The 23,703-nt window shown below is 37.7% G+C and overlaps 1 protein-coding gene across 3 annotated transcripts in view; it reads right to left on the bottom strand.

Moving 5' to 3' along the window:
• Nucleotides 1-23,703, bottom strand: part of SLC4A4 (solute carrier family 4 member 4) — a 493,683-nt gene that overhangs the window by 104,937 nt on the left and 365,043 nt on the right. For all 3 annotated transcript variants that reach the window (XM_006142902.2, XM_014585732.2, XM_027769728.1), the window contains 2 exons: nucleotides 11,981-12,114; nucleotides 5,510-5,781 (listed from right to left, as the gene is read on the bottom strand). In XM_006142902.2, the coding sequence (XP_006142964.2) occupies nucleotides 5,510-5,781; nucleotides 11,981-12,114 (406 nt within the window). The remainder of the gene's footprint in view (nucleotides 1-5,509; nucleotides 5,782-11,980; nucleotides 12,115-23,703) is intronic.

Here is a 23,703-nt window from a genome sequence, read left to right as displayed (position 1 = left end):
AGTGTATATCATTTTGGCTAATTACTGAAAGATGGCAGTTTCAGCCAAAAGGCTTGAGTAGTATTTTGATCCTTTAGAAAATCTTTATATGATTACTCAGACTTGCCTAGGAGGTCAGCTTACAAACCTTTCATATATATGTGTGTGTATATATATATGAAGTGAGAGTTCAGAACCTCACAATTAAATATCTGTGACTAACATTTTGAACATGCAGACTTCCCTGAAAGTCCAGACTAAATGGCTTTTCTCAGCTAGGAAGACTGCCACATTGCTGTGTTTCTCTTGGGAGCATATTTAATTGATTCTAACAATGATATCTACCATATATTGAATGCCTATTTTCTTCCAAGCACTTTTTAAATTGTGAAATATTACAAATCCATATACTGTTTAACACTACAGGGTTGTATAACTGTATCATTCATGTTTGCTTGACTCTTTAAGTTTCTACTTTGCATGTCTCTCTGCTTTGCTTTTAAGGCATGTGTTTTATTGTAATGTGTTTCCTTTTTCTTAAACAAAACAAAAATAATCTGTGAGTGCATAGCCCAGCAATGCCTTATCTTTTCATAAGTGTTACTGATTGGCCCATTTGGGAGAAGTAGTGTATCTTTTCTCTCACCACTCAAGATAAAATAGATATTGGTCTGCTAAGACTTCACCCAGGTGGTAGAGAAGAATGAGCTGGGTGTAACCAAAATGCCTGGGAGTAACTTGACACAGCCCACCACAGCAGAAAAAGTTTTCATAGCATCTTGTTTATCTTTTACACTCATAAGCATTTTGTGTCTAGTCTAAAATATAACCATATTTATTTTACTGTACATAATAAAAGGCTTTCTAATCAACTTTTTTAAAGAATGGCTTGCCAAGGGACCAAGGTGACTAAAGCTCTAAACCTCATCTTCTAGATCCCCAAAACACTCAGACAAATCTCCACACGCTAAGTGTCTAGTCAGGCCTAGGTGCACAGGAGCCAAGTATCTGAATACTTTTAGGGTCATTGAGACCCTCAACACTTGTTGAACCTCCTGCTTTAAGGAAGAAACTTCTTTTATAAATCTGAACTCAATCTCTTTTTGTGGATAGCATGTTGCAAAACACAGTGGAGGAGAGATGTTGATACAGAATGACCAGAAACCACCGCAGAGACACAAGAAATGAGAAACCAAGAATATATCTCTCCCCTAAGTGAAAAGAACAATCCTTCATCATCCGCAGACAATACAGTGGAACTCATGGAAATGTCTGATAAAGAATTCAAAATATTCATAGTGACAAAACTTAGCAAGATCAAAGAGCTGAGAGACAATGAACTCTAGAAGATGCTGAAAAAAAGAGACAATGAGTTCCAGAAGGTGAGGAAGTTCTTGGTCTATCTGAAAGAGGAAATACACACTATAAAAAAGAATTAAACGGAGCTGTTAGAGACAAAGGATGCAATACAGGAAATCAAAACCTCCCTAGAAAGTATTAAAAACAGATTAGTCCATGCAGAAGATCAAATCTCGGATGCTGAAAGCAAAACCTCTTACCTCGTAAAAAACAACCAAGACACTGAGAAAATAACCAAAAAAAAAAGAGAACACTATAAAAAAAAAAGAATACTATACTAGATACCATTAAGCTCCCAAACATCTGGATAATCAGTATCCCAGAAGGTAAAGGAACTAATAAGGGCATTGATAATCTATTCCATGAAATCCTAGAAGAAAAAGTTTCCAAATCTAGAGAGGCATTCAAATATCCAAACCCAAGAAATACAAAGGACCCCACATAGAATCAACCCAAGAAGATCTCCAAGGCACATCATAGCCAGATTGGCAAAATCTACACACAAAGAAAATAAAATTAAAATTGGCAAGAGAGAAATGTCAGGTTACTTATAAAGGTTATCCCATTAGGCTAACATCAGACTTCTCATCAGAAACAATGCAAGCAAGGAAAGAATGAGAAAAAATATTCAAAGTGTTAAGTGAAAAACAGTTTCAACCAAGAATACTATACCCAGCAAGATTATCCTTCATATGGAAAGAAAAGATAAGAACATTCTCAGATAAACAAAATCTGAAAGAATTTACCAACACCAGACCAGCTCTTCAAGAAGTTTTGAAAGGAGTGCTTTACCAGGAAAACTAAAGACACACACAGAAATAAGAGAACAAAAAGCAACCAAGAAAATAATGAACTTAAAACTAGGGACAAGAAATATCAATAATAACACTGAATGTTAAATGAAAGATTGGACTACAGTAACATGGCAAATTAAACAGAAGAGAGATTCATTACTTAAGACTGAACTGGAGAAATAGAATTTTATGACTTTTGAGTTTAACAGTGGTGATTTTTTTCCTTACTATGCTTTGTTTTCCCAATTTAAGGATTTTGCTTTCTTTTGAGCTGTTGATAGCTTCAGCAATTTGTTAAAATGTTCTCGTTTGTTTCTTTAAAGGTAGACAAACTTTTCTCCCTTCCTGACCCCTCTGGAATTGGAAAATATTTGGGAGTATTCTTATTTTGTGGCAGAATGGTTATTTGTATAAGTTCAATAATACCTGTTGCTTTGAATCAGAAATTGGAAATCCTAGTTATTGGACAGGGTTTTGACTAGAATGTCATATCTGAAGATTAAATCAGAAAACTATGGAACTAAGGTAGATCTCAAATAAGCCAACAGAAGCTCTTGGAAAGATACTCTGGCACCATGAACAGTTCTGACCAGCAGAGAGGATTACAGACGTTACATGGAAGAATTCGTACCATAAAATAACCAGCACTTTTCCAGCCCCACATTGTAATCAGCAGAGATTGAAAAAGAGCAGCCACAACCAGAGGATTATCTTGAGGAAGACTTTGAAGGAAGAAAAAGAGACTGATCTTTGCTATCATATGGTATATCACAGAATACTTAGTAGGCAGGGCTGAATTGACAAGGTTTAAGTGTGAGTTTGTGTGCTGGATGTTTGCCTTTCAACAGTTTAAGTAGCTGACATGTGAATATTTTCTCAAAAATATTTAAAACCATACTGTCTCTGTTGTTATATAGTCGCAAATGAAATTACAACAAATATTCCAAACATTATCTTTAAAATTCAGTTTTTTGAAATTTTGGAAGTTGTTTATTAACTGTCAAGAACTATGGAGTATGAGCAAAAATTTGTTGTCATGTAAAGTATATGTTTGTGGTAAAATGTAAAAATAAATAAGTAAATGATTAAAAAATAATGGATTGCAGGAACCAGCAGTTAGCGTAATGGCTATGTCGCTGGACTCCCACATAGTCTACCGCAGTTCGTGTCCCGGACCCAGTGGCTTAAAACTCACGCCAGGCGCGTGTGCGTGCGTGCCCAAGATCCCAAGAGGAGAATGGAGGAGAAGGGATTGCAGCGTGGCCATCCCCCCTGGGGGGTGATTTCTCGCTTTCTGTCTCTATGTCTCTCTCTGTCTGTCTGGCGAGCGCACGCACCCTACAGTGAAAATCTCTCCAAAAAATAAATAAATAAATAATGGATTGCCTAGAATCTATACCTAAAAATGGATATTGCATGAATGTACCCCCCACTCATGCCCCAGATTACCCTACTCCTAGAACATGGTTAGACTTCAAGTGCTACATGCCTTAATTAAAAAACATGAATTATATATCAATTTTTATCTTAGGGGACACTGACCTGTACTAATTACATAATTTGGGATTATTAGGCCTACTGTCATTTTCTTGTTTGACACAAACGTCTTTTTTTTTTTTTTTGGTGAGAGATTTTTGCTATAGGGCACATGTACTTGCTTGAGAGACAGACAGAGGCAGAAAGCAAGAAATCAACCCCAAGGGTAGTTCCTTCTCCCCCATTTTCCTCTTGGCATTTTGGGCATGCACACACATGCGCCTGGTGTGAGTTTTAAGCTGCCAGGTCCAGGACTCAAACCACAGTCTACTTACTATATGAGAGTCCAGTGATATAACCATTATGTCATCTGCTGGTCCCATACATCCCCTTATTCTAAGAGAGCAAATCTAGAGCAAATTCCCTCAAAGCAAACCCCTTTTGCTAATGCTGTCTATACTACAAACTCATGATAAATTACTCCAAGAAAAATTCCCAAAACTACATTGAACTATTTTCTGTGAAAAGTTCTAATAGTTTTTGTTTCATTCTTTTTTGTTTTTCTTCTTAAAATGTTGACTCATGATCGGCAAGACAAACATTAAAGGCCTAAGATAACATAGAATCATACTCGTAACTGGAAGTCACTTTTACAGTTATATCTTTCTTAAAATCTAGAATATAAATATACTCCTAGAACATAACATTTCTTCTTTTCTTTCTTTCTCTTGTATCTTTTCCCCCTTATGTTTATATTATCTAATAGAGAGTAACTAAAAGATCCTTCCTTTAGGTGACTGTAATCTGAATTTGTTTTTAATTTCATGCTTCAAAATATACAAAGTAAATTAGTATCTTGTTTCTTCCATAATCTTAAAATAATCTATTTAGAGTTTACTAAAAAGAAAAGGAAAGATTTCCATAGCAATAGAGAAGCAACAAGGGGCCAGCCATAGATATAGCAATAATGCAACCTGACCCACATGTGAAGGTCTGGAGTTCACATCCCAGGCCTTCTTCTGCTGATCAGGCATGCACACACATGTCGTGATCCGGATTGACTGAGGTTGAGGGTCAATTGTGGGGTAAAAACTCTGGGGATGCTGTCTCTTTGTCTATCTGGCTCATTCTGCCTTTATCTCTCATAAAAGAGTAAGTGGGCACATTTTTAAAAATAATAATAAAATGAGGAAGAAAAAAATACGGTGTAAAAGTTTACAGGCTCAGGTTTATTTGGTTCTTTTATCTGTTAAAAAATATGTACCTGGGATGGGAACCAGCAGTTAGCGTAATGGCTAGGTCGCTGGACTCCCACGTAGTCAACCGCGGTTCGCATCCCGGACCCGGTGGCTTAAAAAACTCACACTGGGCGCATGTGTGTACGTGCCCAAGATCCCGAGAGGAGAATGGAGGAGAAGGGATTGTGGCGTGGCCATCCCCCCTGGGGGGTGATTTCTCGCTTTTTGTCTCTCTTTCTCTCTCTGTCTGGTGAGCGCACGCACCCTATAGTGAAAATCCCTCCAAAAAAAAAAAAATATATATATATGTACCTGGGTTTTCTGGTTCTTATATCTGTTCAAAATATGTACCTGGGTTTTCTCACTTATCATATAAAATGAAGAATAATATACACATTAATTCCTTCCAAATACTGTAGTGTGAATTAATTTCAAAACTTTAAGCTAGTTATGTTCACCTTCCAGTGTTCCTGGTTTTCTTCCTGATCGAATCACATGGCAAAGGCATGCGAGGCAATAACATTTTAAATTTAGTAGAATAGTTTCTTGTATAAAATAAAAGACCTCTTCTGGAAGATCATGCTATTTTGTTGAAAACTGGCAAGCAGGGTACATTTTACTCCAAAAACAGGGCAAGGACAAACACAAAGCTTTTGTCCTTACCTGGGTCGGGTGGTACACAGACACAGGAAAAATGAGTGTTGTAGCCCACTTTGAAGTCAGAGTTGATGGGGTAGTAACTTGCTAGCTTGATCATCTTCTTGAAAGCATCATAGATAAAGATGAAGCTAATGAGAGACGAGAAGCCCTCTTCTGTGAAACGAGTGAAGTACTGAACCAAGAAGCTGGCATCAGTGGCTACCAGAATGAGACACAGGAACGCTGACCACAGGCCAATCCAAAGGCGAAATTCCAAATAGTCAAAATTATGGTCCCTGGAAAGAAGAAAGAAGGTATTTAGTCTCCCTCCATGAAACATAAAGAATAACATAAAACGACCAAATGCCTATAGAATGATTACTAAAAAGATTACCTTTAACCACTAGAAATAAATCTTGATTTTTACCCATAAAGTATTAAGCTTAAGAACTGGGTCTAATGATATTATATGCTACCACAAAGAAATAATTCATAACTTTGAGAAAAGCATATCAAAAGCAGTCATTTGTATGTGAATAACTAACTTTCTTTTTTTAACAAAACAAATCTTTATTTCTAAAAGCTTTTTTTTTTTTTAAGACATTTGCTATAGGGCACATGCACTCACCAGAGAGAGAGAAAAAAAGATAGTGAGAGGGAAAGTGGTAAATCACCCCCTCAGGGGTATGGACATGCCACAATTCTTCCTCTTCCTCCATTCACCTCCTCAGATTTGGGGCAAGTACGCACACACGCTTGGCATGATTTTCAAGCCTCCAGGCTTGGGACTTGAACTGTGGTCAGCCACATGGGAGTACAATGCCTTAACCACTATGCTACTGCTGGCTCCACTTTCTAATTTTCTCATTCAAAAAAATACAGTCCCTGACATGACGAAGTTTGTAAGTCATTTGAAAGCATTAACAGCGGTGCCCAGTAGGCTTTTAATAAATGTGAGCTTTACTGGATAATGAAGATACTAAGATCAGTATTTCTCGGTCCCCAAGTCATCACAGTCTACCAAGTAAACAAAGTGATAAAAATCACTGAGCTATAGAATACTAAGTGAGGGTGTGGCAGAGGAAGCAGTAACTGATCCTAGCTGGGTAAAAAGTGTTACAGAAAAAACTCATGCCGTTTAAGTGGGAACTTCCCAGACAGACCAGGGAGAATCCAGCCAGGAGAGGAAAGAGAAGTTATCAAGGAGAATGGCATGAGAGATATGGGAAGCTTACTTTCTTTTTTAGGCAGAGTGCTACCAGCAAGGGGATAGGAGCTTAGAAATGTGGGATGTCATCGGATGAAGAAAGGCTGTCTTGCCATGCTGCTGCAATTCCCATAAAGCTAAGCTTGCCCACAAATATTGCATCTTCATGCTGAAATTGGCGGGAAGTATCTTACACCCATCTTCTTTCTGTCTGTGCTTATCCCAGAGCAGACTCAGAATAGGCTCCTCCATTTAAGGAGGGCTGTTAGCTTTTGATGCCCTTCCCAGTGAATTAGTTCAAGACCGACCACTATGCAAAGATTTACCAAGTGTTAACATTTACCATTTCACACCAATTCGTTTAAATTTATGTGGAGAGGGCTTTACAATTTTTTTAAGGTTTTTGCCATAAGGTGTGTGTGCTCACCAAAGAGAGACAATGGGGGACAAAGTGAGAAATCAGCCCCAGGAGGAATGGCCATGCCACAATCCCTTCTCCTCTGGTCTCCTCTCAGGATTTTGGGCACTTGCACACACTTGCCTAGTGTGAGTTTCAAGCCACTGGGTCCAAGACTCGAACCAGGATTGACTAGATGGGAGTACAACAATGTAACCATTATACCATCTGCTGGCCCCCAAAATGATAGAATAATAAAGGTAGAAGTCCCTTAGATACAGTGATAATTAATTTCATGTCAGCTTGACTGAACTATTGGGTGTCCAGGTATTTAGTTAAACACTCTTCTGGGTGCTTCCGTAAGAGTGTTTTTGGAGAGATTAACATTTAAACTGGTATGATTTGCGTAAAGAAGATTATCTTTCATAATATGCTTGGGCCTCATCTAATCAGTACAAAGCTTGAATAGAACAAAAAAGATTGGCCTTCCCTAGGACAAAGGAGAATTCTCCAGCAGACTGCTTTTTCTTTATTTTTTATTTTTATTTTTATTATCATCATAATCTTCTTTATATTACATTGGATTACATATAACTTTACAGAGTATTACATTGCTTTTTCAAAAGGGAATGCTATGCATGTCAGTCAAAACAGAGACATTAATCTCCCCACTTCATCATTCAATTCAATATCTTTTCTTTTGAACTTCATCTGCAATCTTTGTTTTTCCTGGTTCTACAACAGACAGCCTTTAGAACAGAACTGGGACACTGGCTCTCCTGGGTCTTCAGACTGTCCTGCAAATTTTGGACTTGCCACCCTCTATAATTATGTGAGCCAATTCTTTGTAATAAATCTTTTTTTTTTCTTTTTTTTGGAGAGGTTTTTGCTATAGGGCACATGCGCTCGCCAGACAGACAGAGAGAGAAAGAGAGACAGAAAGCGAGAAATCACCCCCCAAGAGGGGATGGCTACGCCACAACCTGTTCTCCTCCATTCTCTTCTCGGGATCTTGGGCACACACACACGCGCGCCCGGCATGAGTTTAAGCTGCCGGGTCTGGGACTCAAACCGCGGTCGACTATGTGCGAGTTCAGCGACAGAGCCATTACGCTAACTGCTGGACCCTGTAATAAATCTTTTAACAAACACACACATACACACACCCCTTATTGATTGTCTCTCTGGATAACCCTAACTAGTACAGATAACAATTTGTCAAATATGCCTCATTTTATAAATGAGGACACCAAGGCCAATGGAAGCTAAGTCACTTATCTAACACCAAATTTTAATAGCATAGCTGGACCAGAAAGGAAACTTCTTGATTCTTGGACTGGTCCTTTAAAAAAATATTATACCATGGTTTCCCTATCCAATTGGTATTTAGCTGGAGAGAGTAGGCATTCAAGTTATTGTTCTTTGTTTCCCTCTTCTCACCAAATCACAAAAATTGGAATACACTTCAAAAACAGAAGATTATTACCACTGGAGTTGAAAGTTACTTTCTATAGATTTTCTGGAATCTTTCTGGAGACAGCTTTTACATTCCTTTCCAGTTCCCTTTATGTTTGGAACTCCAATGTTTAATCCTGTGAATGTCAGTGTGAGCCAAGTACACTATAGAAAAAAAGAGTTCTAAGAACTAGAGATAATTTATATTATCATACAATGAATCAGCATCGTAATGAGAGCTAAGAAACAAGGTTTCATTACATCTGAACCAACAGACTTTCTTAAAAATAAAAGTTGTAAGGCTGCCCTTGTAGTGCAGCTATTAAGCAGTATACAGAGGGAACTGGATCCCATATGTTTTACCATGGTTCAAATCCCAGTGTCAGAGACTTGAAAAACATGCTCAACATGTGTACATGTGTTCAGAAGCCTGCTGACATGGAGAAATGGAGGAAAAATGATTGCAGTATGACCAGGCTCCACTGTGGGGTTCTCTCTCTCTCTCTCTCTCTCTCTCTCTCTCTCTCTCTCTCTTAGGTACCCTCTGGAGTAAATAAATAAAATTTTAAACAATTACCTTCTGTAACAAAATCCAAGTAAGAATAATCTTAATTCCAAGAATGCTAGTAGTTGTTCATAGAAACGATATTTTCAAGACAAGATAAGAAACATTAGCTAATGTTTGGGGTACAAAGGGAAAAAAATGTATGGATAAACTTAAGTCTTGGAACCTAAAAAATATACCAAATTAGCCATCTTAAAAGACTAAAACACTCTCAGTGTAGTTCAAGAGGAATGATCTGAGTAAAATCAATAGACCCAATGAAATTTTATCATGAGAATGGTATGTTTAAAGCAGCAAGAAAAAAAATGAAAAAAGAGGTGATAAACTTATAACAAGTTGAACATCAGTAGTGCCTATACTGAATCTACAAAATAAGACTTACCTATTTCTCCCAAAATGGTAAAATATGTTGGGGAAAATCTGGGCAAGACAAAGTAAAAAAAGAATATATATATATATTTTTTTTAACTCAAAAATCTCTCAGATTCTTGGTATGCTAAAATGCAGAGAGATTTGTCAAGAGGAAGATATAATACACCGCACTTCCCAGACCTACTGGGATCACAGAAGGTCCCCCCCATCCCCCTCAACCCCGTGGAACATCTAATGGGACTAGTAACTAATGAAACTCCCTTTGGGACCTAGTGATCTGCACAAACAATCTGTACCTAGACAAAATATTAGCCTTGCTACAATAAGATAAGCAAATGCTACAGCATTATGAATAAAATAATGTCTGCCACATTTTATTCAGTGACAGATTTAAAACATGGTTTTTCAAATGTTTCTCATTGCTTTACAACTGTTTTCAAATTTATTACATGGGACTATGCTACATTACCAATTATGATGAAACAGAAGGGGAAGTGAGAGCGGAACTTGTTCAGTCAAAAGAAATAATCTATGCCACAATTATTTGAAACAAACTGCAATGCAAACATTTTCTGTAGATTAAGGCTCTGATCACATTTCATCCAATAAATCTTTCTGCAAAGGTTGTGCGTGTTTGTTCCTGTTTATAGTACATGCTTGTTTAATCTTTCCACAAAGGCTTTCTTGTCTCACACAATGTTTTCTTAAACATATAAAAACTGTTTGACTCTTGCTATAAACTGACATGAGTAAGATTCCTTCCAATGTTCTTCTGAGAATTATGATGGAGAAGGATTTGTAGTAATGATCTACAGAAAACTCACAATGTTATTTAAAATTTGGAACTTCATATTCTCAGAGGACGCTTGCTGATGTTTTCAAGGCAGTTTTCAGAAACCTGCTTTTAACTCCTCATTCCTCTCTCTATCCTGTGATCATTTTTAATGACACACACACACACACACACACACACACAGTTTCAAAGGCGATATATAAGTCCTTAAGTCTACAACATATTATGTAAGGACAATTCCAAAATTATAAAACTAAAAATTCATCAAAATATAAAAAATATGAAGTACCAACAAGGAGTGCTAGCAAGCATATGAAATTCTGCAATCTGTCTAAGGACCGTAATCTGCTAGAAAACACCATTCTCTCTTAGAGGTATTGAATACATTACAAAGATTTGATTTTGAATCTATTTGTGTGCTACCGTGGCCATTGGATAATCCTCCTAACTGAATTTCCCCCTTTTAAAACTTATCCATCAATTTCTAAAAGAAAATATTGGTATCATAACTGTCATGTGCATCAACAGTGTCTACTGATTCCTTCAGTGGCATAGGCAGTGGAGTAAGAATACAGGACGTCAAACACCAGCCCTACCAACGACTAGTGATGTAATGTTTGGCAATTAACTCATTTACTCCACACTGCTTTTCATCTGTAAAACGAGATAGGGTCCCTACCTCACAGAATTGCTATAATAATCAAATGAGTTCATACATCCGAAATACTTAGGACAATACTTGGTGCATGTTCAGCACTCCACACACGTTAATAATTATTCAGCTGAGTCCAGAAAATGACCTTTAGGTTAAGAACACTGAACCTGGGGTTAGAAGCAACGGACCAAGTAGAAAGCACCAATATCTGTCATTAGAAAGAACTGGTTACCATGTAGATGGAATTAAGCCATTTAATTTCTCTAATGTATCAGTCAGAAACAAAAGGCAATCTCAAATGGAACTCTAAGGAAAACTTAATAAATGGGCTATCTCCAGGAGTGTAACAGAGAATGGCAAAGTGCTCAGGAATGGGCAAGAGCAGGAAGCCATTACTAACTCCATACTTGAAAAGGCCAAGAAAGGGAGACAGTTACCAGAACCTGGCAAAGGCCAGAGTCAGGTTAGTGGAGCCACTGAAGTGGGGCTAAATCGTAAGAGATAAGTGTCTGCCAGACTGCTGTGCCACAGAACAGTGAGGTGGGGCCTCCACCACAGAAGTGGACATCCTTGGGCCTCTCTCTGATTTTGTCCAGCTGGGGCTTCCCACTAGCCAAACCCAACAGGAAGTCTGAGAACAAAGGATCCTGGGAGTTGTAGTCCTTAAGGGTCAGCCCCATAAAGCACAAAGCAGGACAACTAGGGGGAAGAAAGAAAATACAACATATGGGCCTCAGTACAATCAAAGGTCAAAGGAGTTTTGGACTACCCAATGCCTAAGGCCTGCTGAAGCTCCAAATCTTAACATTTCAGTATTCCTACTGATTCTTCTATTTACGTGATACCTACCAGGTGTCTTTAAAAAACTAAATGAGAATTTTCTATTATGAATAAACTATGTACAAGTTTCAAAAATTGCACCAAAATAAACTCATATTTTTATTCCATTTTTCACAAACTTTTTGAAGTTGCCCCATATTCTGTACTCTAGTTAGACTATGAATGCTCTAGCAAAAAATTCTAATTTATACTTATAAATGTATACACATACTTGCTAAAATTAAATAGAAGTCTCTCAAAAACTAAGACGGGTCCTGTACTGCTCAAGATAGTGAGAGGTTGACCAGCAAAAAGGCAAAAGACAGCTCCAGAGACAGCAGTGCCCAGGAAACTCTCCAACACGCCCTAAAAGAAAGAAAATACAGGTGTTAAATAAACACATATTTTTTTCTTCGTATTGGTGATGTCACTAGGGAAATAAAATCGCATAAATATGTTATTATGAAGATTTTAGCAAACATATCAAGAATGAAGAACAAAGAGTCTTATCAATATGCATCTCACCACCAGTTCCTTCATGTTACATGCAATTGAGTCATTTCTCCCTAATCCAAGGGTTGACATGCTCCAAAGAATGATAATGACTGTAATGACTGACATATAGGAAGCAAACAGTGGCTCTGGTCCTTACTAAAGTTATTCATTCAAGCTTCAATCTGTAAAATTATATACTATTTGGTCATCAGGAAAGTCAGGATGCATTTTTCTATGTTTTTCACTGCAAAAGTGCACGCTGACTTTCCCAACATCAACCCCATATAATGCCACCAAGTGTGCAGAATTGATTCGGTGCTTTAGATCGCATTCTTCTCCTCGTGGTGACCCTCAGTGTTTGTTGTAGCCAGACTTCACCTTACATATTGTAGGCACTTAGGAGTCTCTATAGTTTATGCACAAAAGCCATTTTTTTTTCCCAAGAGAAAAGTTTTTGAAGTGAAGAGAAAAGTAAAAGAGGACCGAAAAGTGATTTACCCTCCATTCTGCAATTTCTAAGACACCAATTTCAAGAAACATTCTCATTATATATTCATTGTCCAATGTAAACTTACACAAGAGCTTCAATTAACTTTATCTCTAGAAGAAATAAATGTGCAGAGACATGAATAGCTCAATTTTTATGGTCACATTGTGTAGTTACATCTCTGAAAATCAACATTATTTCCCTTAGCATTAAAAAAAAAAAAGAAATACATGTCATCAAGCATCACTGGCCTATAAAATTATTCTTTCTTAATCGCATCATTCAGGACCAATGCTTTTAATGATGACAAAATAACCTGTTTCATATTTTTCACTATTTCAAACTTCAGGTAAGAAATGTACATGGATATTTGCCAGAAGGTTTCTTTGTAAACTTAAGATATTTTAACAAAGAAAGATTTTTGAAAATAAGATGACAGAGACCCTATATCCATACAAAACTATAAATCTGAAGAGTAAAACCAGTAAAATACAACATTTTCAAATGTTTTATTTGAGTAAATAAATTCTACAGCCTTAAAAGACACAATAAAATATTTAGTGATAGCCTGATGTAAACAGTGGAGCAAAATGATGTGATCTCTTTAACTTTATGTGTACACTAAAACAAAGTGGCATAGGAAGCTTTTCCTCTTCAATTAAACAATAAATTACTTGTTCTTAAAAGTACGATTTATGTCACATAAAACAAGCCTCTTAATCTAAACTACCCCCTGACTGGAGCAGAATGGATTTCTGCAGAGTCTCAGAAATTGAAACCAATTTGTAAAGTGGTCAGATATGGAGGATCTATTGCTGAGTGAAGTAAGCCAGGCTATGAAAGAAAGATATTGTATGTATCCACTCAATATATACCGACTATCCGCACTCTATGATAGAGTGCAAAAAATTGGAAGACATAAAAGCAGTGAAGGTACTTAACGAGAATAGGACAGTGTGGAATGGGGGAGATGAAGAGAAGAGGATAGAGAAAGATAGCAAGAGAACAATAGAGAGGCAGGACGTTAGTGAGAAACAGATATGGCTTATTACCTGTTGATGACATGTATAGTATTCTCAACTGGATTGGTCTGAGAAGTATTTCATGATGGGTAAAGTCTTTTTACAAGCAAAATGAGAAATAGTGATTGACTGTTTTAAAAAAAATAAAAAATAATAATAATAATAATTGGGAAAATCATAGAAAATATATTGAATATTGAAGCAGGGAGATTAATGTCTCTGTATTGACTGACATGCATGGCATTCCCTTTTGAAAAAGCAATATTAAAAAAAAGAAAGAAAAAAAAAGCAATGTAATACACTGTAAAGTTATATGTAATCCAATGTAATATAAAGAAGATTATGATGATAATAAAAAAAAGGAAGAAATTGAAGCCAATTTCTGAGAAATGGCTCTTTGGTCATTTCTTATGCCCTCTGGCCCCCTGTTAGCCTGTCCACCTGTCAGTGTCACTGAGCCACCTCTTTCCCCTATCCCCAAAACACCCATCAACTTTTCATTCACCATACAAAATATATTATGTATGAAATGATTATGAAGAAATTGGGGTTTTAAAATCTATTTATGGATCTTAAACATTGTAAGTCCCATTCTCACTCCAAAGCATCCTGGGGGCCTTAGGTGCAATGATGAGTACTAAACAATATTTTTATCATTTCAGAGTCTGCAACAAAAATTCTCTTTAGAACAACAATAGCAATAGCATACCTTCATCTTATTTTTCTTTTTAGATTTTTGCCATAGGGCATGAGCACTAGCTGGAGAGACAGAGAAAAAGTGAGAAATCATCCACTAGGGTGATGGCCACACCACAATTCCAATCCCATCTCCTTCACTTTCCTCTCAAGATTCAAGACAGACAGACAGACACACACACACACACACACACACACACACACACACACACACACACACACACACGCACATTTTTCACCAACACCTCACCACTGAGTTGACCATGTAAGACCCAACCACCTTGACCTCCATGCCACCTGCTGGTCCCAGCATATCCTCCTCTTTTAAGGGTAGGGTTTGATTCAGAAAACAGACAAAACTCCTTTAGAACAGCATTAGGTAATTAGCTGGGAGGAGGATGGGCAAAAAATAAGGGTAAACAAGTAATAAGACTGTGCTTTTCTCATGGCAAATAAACACACTTTGAAACAAGCCAAAAACATTCTCCACCTCCCTGGGGAAATCTTGGTTTGAGGTTTGGCAGGAGGGAGCCCACTTCTATGAATGTGAGTGCCAATGCATGGCTTGAGGGGTGCCATCTCCTTATTTATAACCACTCCATTCAGACCCTCTTTTGTTCCTCACAGGGACAAAAACCAGATAAAACAAGCAAGGCTAGCAAAACCAAGATATGTTCATGCAGAAAAGACAGGAAGGATCTCCCTGTTCCCAACAAGTAGAATTTGTCTTGCTGTCTGATCCATGTGGAGCTTGGCGGTCAGAGGGTCTGAAACGAACGGATTACATTCAGTGTGACACAGTAAATCTTTGGCAATGTGTACTTGCTCCGTCACACCTCACCCCCACCACAGATAAAACACATGCATTGGGCTGGGATTTTCTCTGACAAGCAGTTTTCCACCCCCTGTGCGCACAGTGGGCTTTTTTAATATCTATAATTTATTTTTAAAAATGTTTGATGACTTCCATCAGTGTGTGTAACAATGAGAGGTGAGGTATTTGAAAGCTCCAGGACCAGCCACAGTCTGGGTACCCATGATAGGCAAAGATGCACTGCATGAGTTTGAGTCGTCCACCATACAAAGGTGCCTATTTCTCTTCACCATTGCAGGATCAAAGCATAACACAGACTGGGTGTACGGCAGAACACAGAGGAAGAAAGGAGCATGCTCTACTTGATTTGGAATAGCTCTTGATCCCTGGGAGGGCAAGAACAACATTTCTCCTCTTCTCATCACGCGATCCACCATTCCTCCTTTTGCTCTGCAAGCACCCAATGAAAGCTAAAGGAACGCAAGATGAAATGCCCAAATGACACCCCATAGTTCTACAGCCATTGTTGTTTATTCAGTGAGGATAACAATTTATCTTTTCTTCCAGAAAACAGCTATGATTGATAGAAGTAGTATGACCATTAAAAGTCGCATTATTTTTATTTCAATACGTGATTCTTGGTAAGTGCTACAGTTTCCATTCTGTTCCTGACAATTCTGAAACAGAGAGGGGTGATGTATTGTACACATTGCACTGGAAACTTGCTTAAACTTAGAGATGCTTCCAGCATTTCTGGGAAAAGAACTATTTTCAACACATCTTGACATGTTCCTCTTCCCAATACAGAAATTTTAAAAATAATCTCCAGCAATGAATAACTCTAGTTTAACTGCAATTAAAGTTTTAAATCATTTGTAAGGTGAATTTATCAGGAACCTCCTATCTGACTTATTGCATTCAGTGTTCATATATATAAAGATAATATGTGGATGCATGTACTTTTAATAGCCATAATTCATAAAGACACTTCCGCACCCAAATTCATGAATATGCAGGTGGCTGAGCTCCGAGGTGCCGTGGAATCAGGGGCCATAAAGTGCTCTAGTCTATTTTGATTGGTTTTTCATATTACTTCATTTCTCACACGTGATGTCCAAGAAAGATCAAACAACTGGCTTGACCAGAGTCTAGCCTCCATTCTGCCACAAGAGAACGAGGAACTTAGAAAGTCATATCATATGCATCAACTTTAGTTTCTACAAGTAAGAGAAAAAAATTAGATGACAGAGTAGAACAACAGACTTCAGGATCTCAGACAACCCCACGTTGACAACTAGATGGTGCCATCTCCTTGATCGATGACTTTAAGAAAGTTCCTTAACCTTTCTACACTTTGTGTGGACAGCAGTCCATTAGATTAATGTACTCTGACTAGGAAGGCCTTTTTGACTAATAGCAACCACGTATAGGATGGGTTCATTTAGTATAAGATGAGGAGAGCAGACTAAATCTCCAAGATCTTATCCTGGTAACTCAGCACAAAGACCTGGAGTCAGGCATATTGAGTTTAAATCTCAGCTCCCAGCGGTAACCAATTGGAGAAGCTCTCTAAATCCCAATTCTCTCTTCTGGAAAATCAATGGCTACTACACGGGGTAATTATTAAGATTAAGAGAAACAATCATATACAAATAGCTATGGAGAAAGCCGAGTACGAAGGAGATGCATGAGGAGACTTCAAAAAGCTCATAGGAAATGTGTATAGTGAAAAAAACTGCATGGATTTCACAATATTCTCGCACTGAAATAAACTCATATTTTTTTATTCCATTTTTCCACTAACTTTGTGAATTCCCTTCATTTCATGTTGGTTTCCTTTCCTTTGCAGCTTCTAATCCCTTCTTCCCAGCCTGTCTCTACTATTTCTCTTTCCTTCAAGAGAAGAAAGAGAAGAAGTTCAAAATAAAGGCATGAAAAGAAAAAAATGAAGGTTAGTTCTCAGCGAAAAGTGGGTAAAATGCCTCATTCAATCTATGGTACTTCCTAGAGCAAAATCTAAATCAACAGAAGCCTTAGTGGGCAACACTATGGACAAAGAGAGTTGCTTCTTTTCCTCCCTTGTGTTACTAAACACACAGATTGGACAATAATAAAACAGTTTGTTTTACTTTACAGCAGTGGAGTGAAATTCCACATCCAAAACAAGTTGCGAATATTTTTCTGCTTGCATAAGGATATGAAATTAAACCGAAGATGGCACCTGTTTTTCAAAACAGCCAAGAAAATTAGGACAAGTCCCAGAATAGTAAAGTCAAGCATGAAAGAAGTCAGACCATAGGAGAAAGACTCTAAAAAAACCCAAACACAATTTGTGGCATTTTATATCTTTGAGCTACTTATGACAAGGGTTGCCAGTTCCTGCCATGACTAATGCAAAGCAGGCACCTTCAAGGTAATAAAAATGTTAAAAATTAAAAACTTATGTTGTCAGGGGGCAGCAGGTAGCATGGTGGTTAAGGACACTGGACTCCCACATGACCAACCACAGTTCAAGTCCTGGACCTGGCAGCTTGTTTTCTCATTTTCCCTCTCTCTCTCACTCTGTCCCTCTCTGGTCAAAAAAGTATTTTTTTAATAAAATAAATAAATAAAGTAAAAATAAATCTTTAAAAACAAAACAAATATATGCTGTTGACTTTGAATTTCTGCAATTTAGTAATTTTCATATGAAACTAAAGAATGACTTTTGTTGTTTTATGTCCTTTGCATTAAGGACTTTATTCTTTTGCTTAATAATTACAACCATATTTAGGGAGTGTGGACGGCAATAACCAGGATAAAAAAGGAAACACTAAGAAAGAAGGTAGCATAATTGTTCAAGAAAGCTAAAGGTTTATTCCTTGACAATTTGCAACCCGGTAAAACTTGGAAGACAAAACATTTCAGTGGCATTAAATAATAAAGCATTCACCAATATTATTGTATGTTTCAGGCTTTAAAAGTGTTTTTACATTTATAACCATAAAAAGAGAAATTTTAGCTCATGTTGGTGGTGATTTATATGAACTGTGCAGAATGCTGAATGATAAAATTAAATTTCTCTAGACAAGTCTTTGCATCTGAGGTTTAGCCAAGAAAAATGAGGCAGCCTAATGCCATTGGAAACAGGCAGTGAGATCTGAATTACTTACATGAGTCTTGATGTCAGGGCCCTGGCAGAGCCAAGCCATGTAATCAGAGATAAGTGGAGAAATGATGCAAGTATCTAAATCAAATGAGGGTCACGTGAAAATTACCTGGGGAGCTTTAATTTTTTAAAAAAAGGTTTAAAAACTGATTCTTTATCCTCCTCTTGAATAATTAAATCAGAATCTCTGAAGATGAGACCTAGGGAATCAGTATTTTTCCGATTCCCCTGGCGACTGTCACGTGGCCCAAATTTGAGGCACACCCAATCAAGCAACTGCTCCTTCTACTTCAAAATAGCATTAATGTCGCTTTACACTGACCATTCATCAACACGGAAGAAGAAGACCGAATATATACAAGCCCACTTTTGGTTTCACCTATAAAACTCCAGCCTATAAATCGATCATTTCAGTTCTGACAGATCACAGCTGCCAATTCCTAATTGTCTTCTACTCTGCCTGAAATGCTTTGTCGTCATAAACAAGACTTCTGTTTACACTGACCAGCAGGAACTTTAAAAAAGGGGAGGATACTTGAAAGATAAATTATTTCTCTGTTTGAAAAGTACAAGCACAAAACTTTATCTTTGACTATAAGACTAACAAAATGGACCAGCCATGGAGCCTTTATGACCCATGTTGGGAGAGCTGGGGGTACCGGTCTAGATCATCTGAAACATCAAATGCCAGAATAACCTTCCACAAAATCAGTTCCAGATGGATAAAAAATTTAAATGAAAACACAAGAGAAGCAAAACATGTGAGTAAATATTTTTCCAATCTTGGAGTAGGGGAAGCCTCTCTAAATATCTCATGAAAATAAGAAACTATACAAAATTGGGGCAGCCCTGTAGCTACTGGTGAAGAGAGACAGATGCCACATGACCACCTGTGGTTCAAACCCTGGTCCCAGCAGCTTGCAAAACATGCCAGGTATTTGTGGGTGCATGCCCCAATCTTGACCAGATGGAGAAAGGATTGTGGCATGACACCACACTGACATGCTATCATTCTCTTCCCCTCTCTCTCTCTCTCTCTCTCTCTCTCTCTCTGGTGAGTGCATATATTCTCTGTAAGTTAAAAAAAAAAAAAGGGAATAGTAGATGGTGTAATGGTTACATTGTTTGACTCCCACGTACTTGACCTTGGTTTGAGTCCCAAACCTGGTGGCACGTGTGTGCCCAAAATCCTAAGAGGAGTATGGAGGAGAAGGGATTTTGTGGTGTGACCATCCCCTCTGGGGGGTGATTTCTTGCTTTCTGTCTCTCTGTCTCTGTCTCTTGGGCAAGTGCACATATCCTATAGCAAAAATTTCTCTTAAAGAAAAGAAACTATTAAAAAAATTAAAGATTTTTACCACATAAAAATTAAAATCTGCACAGCAAAAGATAATATAAATAAGGTTGAAAACATGGTAGCTATAGCAAAAATAACTTCCATAATATTTATGACAATTGAATAGTAAATAATGTTATTATACAAAGAGTTCTTACAGTCGATAGGGAAAAAAAAAAACTAAATGTTCCAAAAGGAAAATATTTGAAGACACCAGTATACAGTATAGAGGGTAAATAAAAGTGTGGAAGAGTCATGGCAGCATGCCCTGGTAGACACTGTTACCCAGCAGGCTAAAGTGACATGGAAGTCTTTGATTCAATTCCTGGCTTGCCCTAATTGTGGGCAGTAGTGCAAGTTTAGTCCTAGCCACTTGAGAGGCAAAGGCAGAAGGATGATAACATAACAAGATTCTGTTCTGCCAAAGCAACTGAAAATATACAAAGATACTCACCCACACTAAAAATCAAAGCAATCTGAGTAGAAGAAGAATGAACTGGGGCTAGTAGGGGGCATGGTGGTTGGAGCACTAGCTCCCACATGGTTGACTCTACAGTTTGAGTCCCAGACCAGGAGCTTGAAAATCATGCTGAGTGTTAGGATCAGCAGATGGCATAATAGTTATGTTGCTGGACTCCCACATGGCTGACCATTGTTCAAGTCCCAGACCAGGAGGCTTGAAAGTCATGTGTGTATGTGTGCCCAAAATCCCAAGAGGAGAGTAGAAAAGAAGGGATTAAGGCATGGTCATTCCTCCTCCCAGTCCAGGGGTGATTTCTCACTTTCTGGAAAAGAAAATCATGCTGAGCACATGTGTGTGCATGCCCAGAATCCCGAGAGAAGAGTGGAGAAGGGACTGTAGCCTGGCCATCCTCCCTGGAGGGTGATTTCTCACTTTTCCTCTCTCCTTGTTGCGTTCTGGCAAACACATGTGCTGTATAGCAAAAATCTTAATAAACAAACAAAAAAATACAAGAAGAAGAAGAAGGAAATAAAAAAAGAGAGACATGTTAAAAATGAGGGTCCAGCAGGTGGCATGGTGGTTAAGGTGTTGGACTTCCACATGGCCAAACGTAGATCAAGTCCCAGACCTGGTGACTTGCTTTCTCACTTTCCCTTTCTCTCTGTTTCTCTCACTGGTCAAATTAAAACATAATTATCAACAAATTGAAGTAAATGAATTTTTTTTAAATGAGCCATCTTTTGTCAACCCACAGAATGGTAAAACTGAGAATATAGAACAAAATGCTATTTTTACAAGGCTATGGGCAAGAGAGAATTTTTGTCCATTATTGGTAGAAATATAAATTGGTATTACCTTTGTAGAGTGTCATTTAAAATAAATATCTAACATAAAATAAGCATACCCGGCAATCATTCTAGGAATTTATCCTAAGGGACAATTACAAATAATAAAAATGTAGGTAGTTAACCCAGTATTATTTATAAAAGAGAGAATGAAGAAAAACTGAAAGTCCTCTAATAGAAAAATTAGTAAATAAGTTATAGTACATGCATGGTGTATATAAATAGACAGTTAAAATGATCAGCAATTCCTCTGCGTAACCAAAGGATATGAAATCAGTATGTCAAAGCAATATCTACACTTCAATGTTTACTGCTGCTCTGTTTACAACAGCTAAGATATGGGATCAACCTAAATGTCCATCAACAGATGAATGGATAAAGAACTAGTGATATATCTATGCAACAAAACATTATTCATCTATAAGAAAGAATAAAATCTTGTCACTGGGAGCAACATGGATGAGCCCTGAGGACATTATGCTAAACAAAATAAGCCAGACCAAGAAAGACAAATGTCACATGTTATCACTCACATGTGGAAGCTAAAAAAGTTGATACAGAAAGGGCGAGTAGAGGACCAGCAGATGGTTACATTGCTGGACTCTCAGGTAGTTGACCACAGTTTGAGTCCCGGACCTGGCAGCTTAAAACTCATGCCAGGAACGTGTGCGTGCATGTCCAAGATCCCAAGAAAAGAATGAAGGAGAACTGCAGTGTGGCCATTCCCCCTGAGGACGTGACTTCTCACTTTGTCTCTCTGTCTCTCCGGCAAGTGCACACATTCTATAGCAAAAATCTCTAAAAAAAAATAGCAAGTAGAATAGTAGTTAGCAGAGTCTGGGAAGGAGAAGGAGGAGGGGCAGGAAGGGAGTGGCTCGTGAACAGGTACAAAACTCTATTAGATAGGAATATTAGTGTTCTACAGCACAGCTGGGTGACTATAACTACAGTTAACAATAATTTGTCAAAATGTTCTTTATTATGACACATATTTCTACATTATTCTTTATTATAACTATAGTTAACATTAATTTGATAAGAATTTTCTTATTATAACACATTTCAAAATAACTAGAAGAGTCTGAACGCTGCTAACACAGGAAAAGACAGAGGTGTGAGGTGAGGATAAATGCTACATACTCTGATCAGATCACTACGTGATGTAGCCATGGATCAGAACATCGCACTGTGCCCTACAAATATATGCAGTTACTGTGTGTCCATGGAAAATTTTAAATAGATAAATACACAAGCACACACACACACACACACGCATTCATGTCACCTGATATTTCAACTTTCAAGGAAGAAGTACACTTCAGTACCAAAGCGTAATACTCAGGTACACTGAAACTAAAGTTCTCAAAGCAGCAAAACAATTAGCAATGTGCTTTAATCTTGCTGTCATACACTGCATAGGATAGGCTTTGTAAAGAGGCATCTCTTATTGAGGACTATCATACATGAATAAAAAACGATGCATTTCCAACTTAAGCAGATTGATTAAATATTCTCAGCACAGCAGTATGTTAAAATAAAGCCTCAAATTTGGAGATGCCAGCTATAAATGTTCTTTATTTTGACACAAGCTCCCTTAAAATGTGCTCTGTTAGGCTCCATAAATATCCCCAAATTCACAGAATTCTAAAAATCTTACTGTATTTTTGCTAAAAGGTTTGTGAAAGTAGGATTATATTTACTCCTAAAAAAAAAATAAAATTACTTTCTTCACTCAGTCTTCACTCTTGACTGTGCTTAGTCATTCACAATCAACAAAGTAGATTTAAATTAAAATATTTTCTGTATCCCATAAAGGACAATTTTAAAATAATACCAGACTTGCTACAAAATATCAGAAAGTACTTACTATATCAGTATCTTGCCCATAGATTCAGTAATCCACACTTTTTCCCCTTTATTCCTGATATCCTCTCACATGTGAGAGGGAGAGAGAAAGTAAGAGGGTAGCATCCTCCCCAAGGTCCAATCACACAGCCACCTTTTCATCTATTCCTCTGGCCTGCCTGGTCTTGGGCACTACACATGGGCCCAGCACGTTTCAGGCTGCCCAGGCCAGGGATTCAAACCAAGGTCACCATGTGGTATCTGCTTTGAGCACCATTTTAACACTGCACCACAAAGCTGGCCTAATAATCTAAAAATACTTTGATTTAGTTTGATATCAAGGTTACATTTGGATGGTACTTTTTACGTTTTTTTAAAAATTGTATTTATTTGTTAATTTTATTGCCAGAGGGTAGGTGAACTTGCCAGACAGACACAGTGCACATCTCCCAGTGGGGCATGGTCATGCCATGATCCTTCCCTCTCCATTTCTCCTTCCAGATAGGATTATGGCTACACTCCCACACACGCCAGGCATGTTTTTAAAGCCACCGGGGCTGGTACTCTAGCTGTGGTCAGTCACCTGGGATCCAGTTCTCACTGCACAAGTACTGAGCCACTATGCTCCAAGGCCAGCCACATCCGGAGAGCACTTTGAATGAAAAAAACCTTTAACTGTAATAAATTGATTTGTGTGTGTATGTGAGTATATATGTGTGTGTGTATAGTATGTACGTGTATATGTGTGTGTATAGTTGTGTATATGTGTGTGTATGTATGTGTGTGTGTGTATATATATATATA

This window comes from Tupaia chinensis, unplaced genomic scaffold, assembly GCF_000334495.1.
Source record: "Tupaia chinensis unplaced genomic scaffold, TupChi_1.0 Scaffold000086_1, whole genome shotgun sequence".
Taxonomy (NCBI): domain Eukaryota; kingdom Metazoa; phylum Chordata; class Mammalia; order Scandentia; family Tupaiidae; genus Tupaia; species Tupaia belangeri.
The sequence above is the reverse complement of the archived record's forward strand: the minus strand, read 5'-3'. Positions and strand labels throughout refer to the sequence as shown.